The sequence below is a fragment of the Salvelinus alpinus genome, chromosome 11, assembly GCF_045679555.1.
Source record: "Salvelinus alpinus chromosome 11, SLU_Salpinus.1, whole genome shotgun sequence".
Lineage (NCBI taxonomy): Eukaryota > Metazoa > Chordata > Actinopteri > Salmoniformes > Salmonidae > Salvelinus > Salvelinus alpinus.
In genome coordinates this window covers 41536623-41550324 of record NC_092096.1, presented here as the reverse complement: position 1 = coordinate 41550324, position 13702 = coordinate 41536623, and the positions used below count along the sequence as shown (strand labels likewise).

Here is a 13702-nt window from a genome sequence, read left to right as displayed (position 1 = left end):
TTTTTTTCACCACAACCCGGCGATCAGTTTACCCAACAATTTTTTGGAACCCCTACATCACTGGTCTCTTCCCCCCCACACCTTTCACACCCTCACACACTAGGTCAGCCTCCACTCTCTCTCTTTTCCCAGCCCTCCACATTCACCACCACATTTCTCTCTCTTTCTCTCTTTATCTCCTCTCCCTGCCCCCACCCCTTTGGCTCCTGGCAGCCTATAGACAGATCCTGCACTGGAATGATAGGCACACAGTCAAAGGTTCATACGTCTCCCCGCAAGAAGAGAAGGCAATGGATAGAGGGAGGCAAAATAGAGAGAGGAGAAATACCATCAGACAAGAAATGGGCACATAGCAGCACCATCCATCTTCCAAAATGCAAAGCTGAGCTCTCTCCAAAATCTGCTCTTGTAAAGGATTATAATTCCGATTTCTGGGGGGATTAGCTTCATTTATCGTCCTCCTGCTACTGCTTCTCCCTGAGATGAGCGAGTGTGTCTCTCTTCAGCACACAAAATCATGCTCCTTAAAAAAGGGATTGGTTCAATATTTACTGTTTGGCACGCCACCACTAGTGATAGGTAGTGAATCCTCTTCACAGAGAAATGGAGCATCTGCTCTTTTGAGAATAGTGTGCTTATACCTGGCTGCATCCCATACCTTGCAGCAGGTCAGGACTATTCTGTCAAATCCTAAATGAAAAAGGAGCTAGTTCCCCATTTTTAAAAGGATGATAGATGAAACATAGCTGGATTTAAAATTATAGTAGCGCCATCTACTGCCCAAAGATGATTACATTCACTCTTATTTCCCACTACCAACTGTCAAAATGAAGCTTGTTACAAAGACGTATTAATGCAACTGCAGAACCCAGCTGAGTGAAAGGGTTTGAGTCTGCCTATGGCTCCTATCCTGCTGGCTCTTAGACAGCCATGGCGCAGAGCTGAGTAACTCTAGGGAGAGCAGATTGGCTAAATCCTCTTATTGGAACCGCCGTCGTGAGAATGTAGAGGGGTTGTCATTTCAGAGTGTCTTTTACACCCCAGGATTTGGACGATAGAATGCTTTGAATTCATATGCATACAGCAATAATAGTAGCTGTGCTAATAAAATGTGGTCTCGAACATTCTTTTGATGATGGTAAACGAGTCCATAGAATGTATAAAAGAGGAGAAATCGGTCTATTCCTGAACTCCGCAGGCTGCTCATAAAAGATAGAAAGACTGGGGGGTTGGAGGATTTATCTTTTATTATTTAATAGCTATGCATTTTTCCTTATTAGGAATTAAAGGGCTATCGTGACTTAGTGCTTTATCTGGTCCTCCATGGTGACTTTGCAGTGACCTTGTTTTCTCTCTCTCTCTCTCTCTCCTCAGTTTGAGATTGTCTCTCAACACCTGGTGTTCGCTAACTGCATCCCCCTCATCCTCAAGTTCTTCAACCAGAACATCCTGTCTTACATCAGTGCCAAAAACAGGTAGGACTCGCTGACTACATCTGACAACCACTTAGTTTCTGCCACAGTGCCAGAGGTACATCTGCACCCACATAAAGGCATGGCTTCCGTCTGCCAGGTATTTGTTTCCTGCTCATAGAAGACACAGGGGTGGAGGTGCCAAAACACAGGGGGTTCAGGTGTGGATGGTAAATGTGTCTCTCACCTCAGTGACAGGTGTAACACCACTGTTGACAGAAAGATGGGCTGTAATAATCTCGTGTGTGATTCTCTGTTGGCTCTCATTGTAGTATATGTGTGCTGGACTTCCCTCACTGTGTGGTCCACGAGATGCCTGAGCTCACGGCTGAGAGCTTGGTGAGTCCAGATCACAAACCCATGTGTTTACATCAGACTGTTCAAATGTTAAAGACCTGGCTATGGGTTTATCTGTTGGCTGCGATTAGACACTGGCCATGTCCGGCTACCCGTCCTAAATAGTAGGCCGTTATAAATGTGTTCTTTGTGTGCGTTTCAATTCTCCTAACCCTTTCTTTTCCTGTGATTTGTAGGAAGCCGGAGACCGTAATCAGTTCTGCTGGCGTAATCTCTTCTCCTGCATCAACCTGCTGAGGATCCTCAACAAGCTGACTAAGTGGAAACACTCCAGGACCATGGTGAGAGAGACCAGGTGTTGCCTCTCTCTATGATCATATGTCCCTTATTCAGTGCCCACTTGTAGAACCGATCAGATCCTTTCAGATCTACTAGGGTGTAGAGGCTAGCGGACAGTTTGGAATTCAAAGACTTGTCGGGACACTTTTGAGATGCACTGTGTCCTTCTCTTCCACCTCCTCCTCTCTCAGATGCTGGTGGTGTTCAAGTCTGCTCCCATCCTGAAGAGGGCGCTGAAGGTCAAACAGGCCATGATGCAGCTGTATGTCCTCAAGCTGCTCAAGATCCAGACCAAGTACCTGGGCCGCCAGTGGAGGAAGAGCAACATGAAGACCATGTCAGCCATCTACCAGAAAGTACGACACAGGCTCAATGACGACTGGGCCTATGGCAACGGTAAGATGCAATTAAACTTTTGAACGCATACCTGAAGTCAACTCTTAATTCACTGGTGTGTAGGAGATGTGAAAGCTATGCAACGAATCAGAATGTGATGATGAATGTGAATGTAATGATGTAGGTACATACAATATGCCTTTGATTAGGATCTCCGTAACTGAAGTCCAATCACCCAACTACTGTAAGATAGCCGGTATCTAGGCCGGTATCTGCTGCCATAGTAACCAAACCAGGAGCCAGTTAGGGGTGAGAGGCCCTCAGAGAAAAAGAGACGACTGTCTGTCATCACATGTCTCAGGTTCTATTCTCAATGGACCAGATAGACTGAGAGAGATCCCTTGGTCCCTCTGCTGTAAATTGCAATCTCAGACTTGACTCTTTTCTCTGTATTGATTGATTATTGAGGTTTAACTGTCCTTTAACAACAGTATAACATGTGTATTCCAAACAGAACATCGACAGAGACAATGGAAAGGGTTATGTGGTGCTGTTCATCAAGTTAATAGACCTGCGAATAAAACTCTGCTGTTAATTGTTCTTTTGTCCTCCAGATATCGACGCGCGGCCGTGGGACTTCCAGGCGGAGGAGTGCGCCCTGAGGGAGAGCATCGAGAAGTTCAACAGCCGTCGCTACGACAAGAACCAGAACGGCGAGTTCGCCCCGGTGGACAACTGCCTGCAAAGTGTTCTGGGCCAGCGTGTTGAGCTGCCGGAGGACTTCCACTACAGCTATGAAATGTGGCTGGAGAGAGAGGTGTTTTCACAGCCTATCCAATGGGAAGGTCTACTACAACAGGCCCGGTGAGGGGGGAGGACACACATACCAGGGACACAAGCCTACGACTACTGTGATCTTCATGTAAATATGTGGCAGAAATAGAACATCTCTTTGTAATCACCTGTATCCATGCAGAAATTGTACAGTAACGATATAGACAGTAATAATGATGTCATGGCAACTTGGCAGGAGCAGGCTCTTACAGTACAACTATGTGGAATACTGTCACTATTCTGTCAGTTACGACAACCAATCCAACCACTATGTCCAAACCACCAGTACATTTTTTCTCACTCAATTTGGTTCGCTTCTGTGCTTTGTGGAATAATTAATTTTATATCCATGGCATGTCCTCTTTTGTTTAATGAAGATGTACATTTGAAGTACTGGCACTATGTTTAGTTTATGTTGTAATGTTTTACATGTGTCTTTATTTATGATCACAGCCATTATGTTTCAGTATGTATATCTCATAGCTGCAGATGATGTTGTGGTTGATATTTCTAGACAAAAATGCCTATTTGTAAAGAAAGTACTGTGTATTAACAGGCTAACGATTAAGTACCTTACTGTGATTGTTTTCAATTAAAATAGCAAAGAGCAATTTCTCAAGCAAGAATTTTGCCAGGACTGTCTGGAGTTGGTCTGAGTAGGGAGGGGGAAATTAGTGTGATTGGTAGACAGGTTTTGAACTAATTTACCCCACCTGTGGATGTCACCAGGCAGACCAAAACTCCATCCTACCAAAACAGGAAGAAACAGCTGTTACATTTAAAGGGCATTATCATAATTTTCACAATTTCACCGTATTATTCCAACCTCAGTGTGGAAATATATATAAAACACAGGAAAATCACGTTTTTGGGAGAATTTAACAACATTTCCCCTTTTCTAGATTAATAGTATTTTAATTTGTGTAATCACAAACAAAATTTCTGTAAGTCATTGATCATCAACCAGATTCAGCTGCGGGATGATTTTTTTTCTTCTTCAGCGGATGGTCAGGGTGCCGAAACATAATTACAAATAATTTGTTGACATAAAAAAAAAAAAAGATTTAGTATTTTACAAAGATGATAAACTTGCTTACATTTGTATACGATCACATCTCTCTATTATGTGTGGGAATACTTGGCGAACAGATTTCCAAAATTAAAATCACTTGGAGCTGATTTCCTGGTGTTTTTAGAGTTTTTCATGTCTAACAATGAGAAGAAGAAAAAAGAACTTGGGGGTTGTCCAAATTCGGCCCACGGCCAGCAAGTGGGGGGGGAACCCTGCTGTTAGTAGTATGTGGTAGTTCATTTATGTTTATAAAGGTCTGTGAAGCCTTAGGCCAGATAGAGAGAAAATAAAGGATAAGGACACAGGCAAACTTGAGATGTCCTTGGTTGTATTATCTTTGTATTGAACAATGATTGTGTAACTGAATTGTGCTTCTTTGTGGAAACTAAGTCTGCAGGGCTGCAGTTTTAGCTTTCATATTTAAAAGTGTATTCTGAAATTTGATACAATATTTCAAAATGTGACTTGTTAAAATTCTGTTTTTAGAACACAAATTCAAAATGTAGGGTGTTTCGGTAAATGCACCTACATTATTGTCTATTGAGTCAGCACAGTCTGGAGTACGTCTCAAAAGACATGTCAAGTTTATCCCACACAGGCAAAGAGAAAGTCATTTTGACCTTTTACTTCTGGGTTTTCTTGAATGCAAAAGATTTTAAAAAACAACTGCTTATCTTGAGGTTCTCAGGTTTTCAGTGTGTACAATAATTCTAAAGTTCAGGGTGTACAACTATGGCTTCCTCCTCACTACCTATACAGTATGTAAGTATGAATGCAACTGGTGGACTTGCAATAACATGGTAATAACAATCGAAGCATTGAAAAGTAGTCTACACTTGGATTGGCACAAACAGTAACCTAACACAATGTTGATAATTTCTTTCTTTACACTTTTTTTCAGAAACCCTAACCTCATGTGACAAAGTAATGAGTGCCAGTTTTGATTATGAATGAATGCCTTACTCCGAGCACCTCTCATTCAAAACAACGCAATCTCTTTTTCTACCTGAAATTGTACAATCACTGGAAATACTCTACAGTACATGTATGTTTGAGTTCTGGCACAGTTGGAGGAAGTGTTCCTAGATGTGTTTTGCAGTGTTTGGATATTTGTGTTTTTGTCAAAATTATAGGAGAGTGCAATAATAATATTGATTTTGTTCAGGGGTATCACTGTCCTGTACAGAGGCATTATTCTGTTGAAAGACATATCGGAAGTTGAAACTTGTAAGATAATTCTGTCCAATATATTCTGTATTTTCTAAATAAAGAGATCACTGGTTTTAATATGTATACATTTATTATGGAAAATGTTTATGAAGTCTACACTCTAGACTCCAGCCCTTTTTACAACCTATTCAGGATAGTGTTGTCTGATTTATGTGCGTTCCACACAAGGTTTCCGTGATCAGGTAGTGTGAGAATACGTGATGTTTTCCTGTCAAAGTGTTTTTTTAATCCCAAAGTTAAAAAGGTAAGCAAAATAGTTCCCCCCTTGGTATAGGTCTATTTATTGATTGTGAATAAGGAATGGTGTTTTTGTAATTTAATATTCATGATGCCAGGAGATAATCAGCAGATTACCATGGTGATGAAAACAAATAATTTGTGGGAGACAAAGGACATGTGATACAACAACTAACGTCATGCCCAGCAGCACAGAGGTCAGGGACAACCTTGTAAAAGTGGCTGCCTATTCAAACACCAAGAACAAGCCTAGTGTCTACAACAACAGGATACAAACACATGGGATGTCATCTCTGCCAGACTTTTACGGCGAAAGGTTGGTAAGCGTAACTATTTATATTACAATTCTAGGTTATTTCAATACTTGTGTGATTTCATTTGACATAAAAATAGCTTTCACTTGTTCACAAAAATGCAACTTGGTAAGGTTTGGGATGTGGGCATGCATCCTTTACTTAAAGTAAAAGTAACCTATTTGTGTGATGTCCCTGATGTTTCCAGGTTTCTTTGTTGACACATTTTCAGGGAATGAACAATCTCGCAAATCATATAGGAGAGGAATGTCCACACAATGGTGCAGTAACTTTGATGCAGTTGTTGCATACATTGATCACTGGTCAAGGGTACAGTGTAAAGCAAGTAGCCTAAAACATACTGCTTCACATGAACTTTCCATGTTATCTATAGTGATTATCAAATGGTTTGTCCACAGCCTACACAATCAAGAAAAATCAACAGAATCCAAAAAGTCAAGGTCACATAGTGGCAGGCCTGCCAAAAAGGCTGAGTAGAAGGTCATCCAAGAAGAGATCAGTCAGTGCCAAAGACACCAAGTCAGAAGTGGACATTCTCAGTCCAGCAGCCATGCAGAATGTTTACTACATTTCACACAATGCAGTTGGCTGTCTGGAGATCCGAGGCTTTGGATGGCCTGAGTCAACAAAAAAGAAAATAGGAGGAATGAAGAGCAAGAAAACAAAAAGTGATTCTACCATAAACCTTGCCAAGACCAAAACAAACATTATAGTTTAGTACGGGCTCTATTCAATCCGCAAGGCGGAAATCCAACTTTACAGCGTGATATAAATGTAAAGGCAATGTGCCCGATCAGTGGAGGCTGCTTGAGGGGAGTACAGCTCATAGTAATGGCCCGGAATGGATTAACACCATTCCAGCCAGTATGAGCCCTCAGCAGTCTCCACTGTTCCCGATTTAGCAGAGACTGCATTCATGCTAAACACTGCTTATTTTGGCTAAATAGAAAATTACCTTTACATTGCAGAATCTGTAACACTTCAGCTTAACAGATTGAATAGAGCCCCAATTATAATGTAGATTTTAGTTGATCTTTTCTGTTCAAATTCAAAATATCACTTTGGTGACCTCTGGTGGATTGGTTGTTATTTACAGAGAAGAGGGGAACGAAAACATGGAACTATGTTGACCTCTGCCGGCATACCATACCCAGATGCTCTCAAGAAAAACATAGCTGTGACGGCGGGTGAAGAATGCTTCTCTGGATAATGGAGGTCAAGCATAAACATGGCAAGTTAGAATAACTGCCCTACAAAATAGGGCCTCGCGTGTGGCGCAGAGGTCTAAGGCCCTGCTAGCTGTGCCACTAGAGAGCCTAGTTTGTGACCGGGAGACCCATTGGTTGGCGCACAATTGGCCCAGCCTCGTCCGGGTTAGGGGAGGGTTTGGCCGGCAGGGATGTTACTGTCCTATCGCGTACTAGCGACTCCTGTGGCAGGCCGCTAAGCACGCTGACACGGACGGCGAGTGTACGGTGCTTCCTACAACACATTGATGCGGCTGGCTTCTGGGTTAAGCGGGCGTTGTGTCAAGAAGCAGTGCGGCTTGTTTGGGTTGTGTTTGAGAGGACGCACGGCTCTCGACCTTCGCCTCTCCCGAGTCCGTACGGGAGTTGCAGCGATGGGACAGGACGGTAACTACCAATTGGATACTACGAAATTTGGGAGAAAAAAAGGGGTGAAAAAGGCCCTACAAAATAAATACATTTTACTGGATGGTGATGAAGTATTGGGTTAGTGTTGTCAAGCAAGGGACCTATCTTATGTGATGTAACACCTTTCAATTTGACACAGAACAACATTTACATTTAAGTCATTTAGCTGACGCTCTTATCCAGAGCGACTTACAAATTGGAAAGTTCATACATATTCATCCTGGTCCCCCCGTGGGGAATGAACCCACAACCCTGGCGTTGCAAGCGCCATGCTCTACCAACTGAGCCACACGGGACCACCAGAACCAACATCAGCAAATGTATTAATGCAGGCTGAACAGATTTAGGCACATCTGAATAAGGCCTACGATGTTAGAGAACAGCATTTAGCTTAGAATAGACACCAAACAATGCAATTTACATGAGTGACTCATTCTCAATACCATAACACCCACAGAAATAGAATCCATAGAATAGGCCTCCCACTTTAATTCTAGATAACATCACTCAAAAGCAGTAACTGCACAGTTTAGTTGGCAAAAAGGACAAGCGTATGTTGTAAAAATGCCATGTTTAGACTTGATATAAATGCAATTGCCAGTGCCCCACCTAAAGGCCTGCCATGACCAGCTGCTTGCAAGAATAAGGCCAAGGTTTCTGAAATTTATTAGATCCCACAGCAGTTAAGCATCTTCGCATATCCACTCATAAATAGAACCCTCATAATATTATCTTAAAAATGTAGCTAAGCACTTTAAGAATACAAAAAAAATAACACTGTACCAGTCCAGGCTGTACTGTAAAACCCCTGATTAGAGAATCATTTTTACAATGTATTCCTCTGCCCGTGTAACCTTAGATTAAATTAGATGAAAAAATATATGTCCTTTGCGGTGTGCATTTTGTTGTTCAAATAGTCCCCATCTCTTCAATCTGCCTCTGATCAACATGGTTGGAAACCATCTTTAATCTGCTGGAGGTTTCTTCTTTGCCGCCACATCCTTCTTGAAGGCTTCTATCTTTTTGGATATGTTGGGGACCTTAAACAGAGGTGGAGTAATCAGAGAAGAGTTCCAAAAATAAAAAGTTCAATAACATAGGCCTATTGTGTTTTTTTAAATCCCCTTTTTCTCCCCAATTTCGTGGTATCCAATTGTTAGTAGTTACTGTCTTGTCTCATCGCTACAACTCCCGTACGGGCTCGTGAGAGACGAAGGTCGAGATGCGTCCTCCGAAACACAACCCAACCAAGCCACACTGCTTCTTAACACAGCGCGCATCCAACCCAGAAGCCAGCCGCACCAATGTGTCGGAGGAAAGACCTAGCGACCTGGTCAGCGCGCACTGAGCCCGGCCCGCCACAGGAGTCGCATATCCACTCATAAATAGAACCCTCATAATATTATCTTAAAAATGTAGCTAAGCACTTTAAGAATACAAAAAAAATAACACTGTACCAGTCCAGGCTGTACTGTAAAACCGCAAGGATATCCATACCGGCCAAACACTCCCTAACCCGGACGACGCTAGGCCAATTGTGCGTCGCCCCATGGACCTCCCGGTCGCGGCCGGCTGCGACAGAGCCTGGGCTCGAACCCAGAGTCTCTGGGAGCTAGCGCTGCCTTAGACCACTGCGCCACCCGGGAGGCCCCAGGCCTATTGTGTTTTATGCAAATACACAGAACCATTGACACTGACTGACATCTATAGTGGATTGTGGACTAAACTCCACGGTGAAGGAAATTCCTGATGACTCCGCCAATGGAGTGGAGCCGAGACAAGGCTTCGTGGAAACGAGCTCTGACAACTTCGATTTGCCCAAGGTCAATACTTAAAAAATTAAAAATAATTATTAAACGCCTACCTTTTACCTGTTTGTCCTCTGTTGTTGCATGCCTTTCTTTTGCTGAAATCCATACTTTTTCAATCGAAGTTAAACTACAACTACAGACTTTTTGCTCATTGCTGTTGCTCTAAGATGCCAACACAGCGCAAATGCGCATTTTATCGCCAATTGAACGTCAACAAGGAAACAGTTGGTGATTGTATTTGATTAACGTTTATTGAAAAAATATGGATTTCAGCAAAAGAAAGGCACGCAACTACATAGGTACAAGGTAGGCGTTTCATAATATATATCTATATATTTATTTTTTAAGTATTGACCTTGTCGATGTAGTTAGACTCCACAAAGCCTTGTCTCTGCTTCATTCGGTTGGTAACGTTAGTGGAGTTAGGTCCGCGGCGCTAGTTGCTCCTCTTAGTAGTACCTCGTAGTTTTGAGCGAGGTACATCCCAACAACGTTTCCCAAAGTAAACCCAGCCTGCAAGATTAGAAATAAAAATTGTTATTCAAGACGGAATACATGCTGTTGATTTTACTAGCTAGGTCAGCAGCATAGTTATGATAGCTAGCACACAACATAGTTATGAAAGCTAGCTAAGTTGCAAGCTAGCTACAGTAGCCCAGCAATACACACAAAGAGACGCAGAAAGTTAGCAATATATCGTTTTCATTTCGATATCAACTCACCAGGAACTGTAGCATGGTCGTGTCTAACGAAGGAGACAATATTTTAGCAATCCAGTTGGCAGTTTCAAAGTTCGGTCGAACCAGCTAGCAATGTCATCAACAGTGTATAATGCGCATGTTATGTCGCCTTCAAAAAGCATTTATTGGCCACGACCCGTCTACACGGTTTCTGTCATCTACGCGGATGCTGTGTGGTCAAAAGAGTTCTTATTCGGTGGGGTTTATCGGCGGTTGGCATCCAACGTTATGGTGCATTACCTCCACCTACTGTACTGGAGACCGCACCCGATTAGCCACCGGGAGAAACTAAATCCTACCTGCCAGCTCCGTTGCTCTTAAAAAAAAGACTACATCTAATGACGTTCTACGCAATATACTTTTAAAACTAATTTCCTGTATCCCCTTCTCCCTCATACTAGATCTCAGCCTCCCGCTTTCCCTTTGATACTGCCCACACTGTAGCAATACATGCTCCATGGTCTCCGTTTCCTGGCAATAATCACACTTTCCTGTTGGAAGCTTTCAAATCATATCGAATTTTATTGGTCACATAGGCATATTTAGCAGATGTTATTGCGGGTGTAGCGAAATGCTTTCCTATCACATTTAAGGTCTTATTCAACCGGCTGTGTCCCAGTAATCTTGTAAAAAGGATTTGTCCCTTCCTGCCATCCTCCCTGACTTTCCACTGTATTTGAAATAAATGCCTGCCCAAGTATCTTTATTCCACTGCTCCTGCCATCTCTGCACCATCACTGTCCGTATCAGGCTTTTTGCCTCTGCCTTGCTCAGTGAAACTACAACATCCCCACTATTAAGTGCTTGTTCAGCCAATACTGTGGTGTCAGGAAAATAATCTCACACTCAACGTCAACAAAACAAAGGAGATGATTGTGGACTTCAGGAAACATCAGAGGGAGCACCCCCCTATCCACATCGACGGGACAGTAGTGGAGAAGGTGGAAAGTTAAGTTCCTCGGTGTACACATCACGGAAAAACTGAAATGGTCTACCCACACAGACAGCATGGTGAAGAAGGCGCAACAGCACCTCTTCAACCTCAGGAGGCTGAAGAAATTTGGCTTGTCACCAGAAACAAACTTTTACAGATGCACAATCGAGAGCATCCTGTCGGGATGTATCACCGCCTGGTACGGCAACTGCTCCGCCCACAACCGTAAGGCTCTCCAGAGGGTAATGAGGTCTGCACAACGCATCACCGGGGGCAAACTACCTGCCCTCCAGGGCATCTACACCACCCGATGTCACAGGATGGCCAAAAAGATCATCAAGGACAACAACCACCCAAGCCACTGCCTGTTCACCCCGCTATCATCCAGAATGCGAGGTCAGTACAGGTGCATCAAAGCTGGGACCGAGAGACTGAAAAACAGCTTCTATCTCAAGGCCATCAGACTGTTAAACAGCCATCACTAACATTGAGTGGCTGCTGCCAATATACTGACTCAAATCTCTAGCCACTTTAATAATACAAAATTGGATGTAATAAATGTATCACTAGTCACTTTAAACAATGCCACTTTATATAATGTTTACATACCCTACATTACTCATCTCATATGTATATACTGTACTCTATACCATCTTGCCTATGCCGTTCGGCCATCCATATATTTATATGTACATATTCTTATTCATTCCTTTACACTTGTGTGTATAAGGTAGTTGTTGTGAAATTGTTAGATTACTTGTTAGATATTACTGCACGGTCAGAACAAGAAGCACAAGCATTTCGCTACACTTGCATTAACATTTGCTAACCATGTGTATGTGACCAATAAAATTTGATTTGAGTACATCAACTGCCTCGTTCCCCTCCACATGTGCTGGGACCCAAGTAAATGTTATCTGTATACCCATTTGTCTAATCCTGCCATGGGTTTGTAGTACCTCATAAAGCAGGTATTGTCTGCTACGTGATCTAAAGGACTGGAGACTCAGCAACACTACACATGAATCAGAGCAAATAACACGTTTCCTGACTACCACCCCACATTCCTGCACTACAAATGCTGTCCCAGTTCGTCCTGTCCTTGGATCTTTTGAACCATCTGTGTAAATGGCAACAAAATCCTGATACACAGTATCCAGATGTCGCTTCAACAAATCTTTCTGTAGTCTCTCCTACTTCTAGATCAACTACTGGAGATGGTAGTAGCCATGGTGGATTTACAGGAATAGCTACCGTTAGACTAAACTCCCTTCCATACAGTGTAATCTCCTTCACCTGGGTATTACCGACCCACCCAATGATCGTGTTCGCTCACGTTCCCAGCATGCCTGTAAAATCCCTTTCGCAGGATGAGACACCCCATGTCCCTCTAGGTTGACCCAATAATTCATTGCCAGCTGCTGTCTCCTAATCTGCAATGGCATATCCCCCATCTCCACCTGTAGTGCAGCCCTGGGGAGGTCCGGAACGGCCCTCTACATATTCTGAATCCATGACCTACTATAAAAGCATAGCTACTAGTATTATTTCATCTTCAGAAACATAACATTAAACCGACCGTTGGGCGGTGCGAACGTGGCGTGGGAGGCGGTGAAGAAGTTCAGCATTTCCCAACTTTATGTAAATCACCAGCGGTGACCTAATCAGGGTTGGGTAGATTACTTTCTAAATGTAATCTGTTAGTTACTAATTACCTGTCCCCTTAAGAGGCATCAGAAGACACATTTATGTTACTAATTGAACCACATCTATTGCAAGATAAGTCAATGTTAAATTTTACTTTATGGGTTGCTTATGTAGGCTTAGTTTAACCCATCGCGATTAAATTATATCTTTACATTTAAAAACCAGTCTATTACAATTCCAGTCAATTCATTAAATGTTATATCCCTTGATCTTCAAGAATAGGACTTGGAAATATGAAAGTATAGATTAGCCAAATTGTTTTACCTGAGCATAACCGCTAAACTAAGGATTTATTAGCCAGCCCTACTCTGTTGTTTATGATTTTGTTTTCATGGAGGACTGATTGGGCTGATTGATTCGAGTTGAAAAATAAAATGCAGCAGTCATGGAATGGCATGCTTTGAGCACTACTGAAAAGTACTATTTACATGTGAAAAATGAATGCCATATGCTGCATTTGTTATAGGCCTATTGTTACACTTTTTGTTGGCGACAGTTTGAAATCTTGATAATCCACAGATGAAACAATAACAAAACGGTCGCCCGACCTCCGTTTTGGTAGAAAGCTGAGGGATGGGCCTGGAGAAATGTAACCACTCTCAGATGAATAGACAGAGCTATGGATACAAGGACTTGACCATCCATGATATCAAAAATATTTTAACCATGTTAAGAGGCTATACAGTGTTTGTTTACATTTACAATGTTTACAAACACTGGAGAA

The 13702-nt window shown here is 42.5% G+C and overlaps 2 protein-coding genes across 5 annotated transcripts in view; one reads left to right on the top strand and one right to left on the bottom strand.

Annotated features, from left to right (window-relative positions):
• The window catches only part of LOC139534179 (striatin-interacting protein 1 homolog), a 38753-nt gene extending 33116 nt beyond the window's left edge, over positions 1-5637 (top strand). For all 4 annotated transcript variants that reach the window (XM_071333055.1, XM_071333052.1, XM_071333053.1 and 1 more), the window contains 5 exons: positions 1375-1475; positions 1745-1811; positions 2006-2110; positions 2300-2504; positions 3059-5637. In XM_071333055.1, coding sequence (XP_071189156.1) covers positions 1375-1475; positions 1745-1811; positions 2006-2110; positions 2300-2504; positions 3059-3312 — 732 coding nt within the window. In that variant the 3' untranslated portion in view covers positions 3313-5637. The remainder of the gene's footprint in view (positions 1-1374; positions 1476-1744; positions 1812-2005; positions 2111-2299; positions 2505-3058) is intronic.
• A 2455-nt stretch (positions 5638-8092) lies between these two features.
• On the bottom strand, positions 8093-10669 carry LOC139534180 (short transmembrane mitochondrial protein 1-like). Its single transcript, XM_071333056.1, has 3 exons — positions 10320-10669; positions 10057-10110; positions 8093-8826 (listed from the first exon to the last, which is right to left on the bottom strand). Exons 1-3 carry the CDS (start codon positions 10332-10334, stop codon positions 8752-8754), a joined length of 144 nt encoding a protein of 47 aa, XP_071189157.1. The 5' UTR covers positions 10335-10669; the 3' UTR covers positions 8093-8751.
• Positions 10670-13702: the final 3033 nt, after the last annotated feature.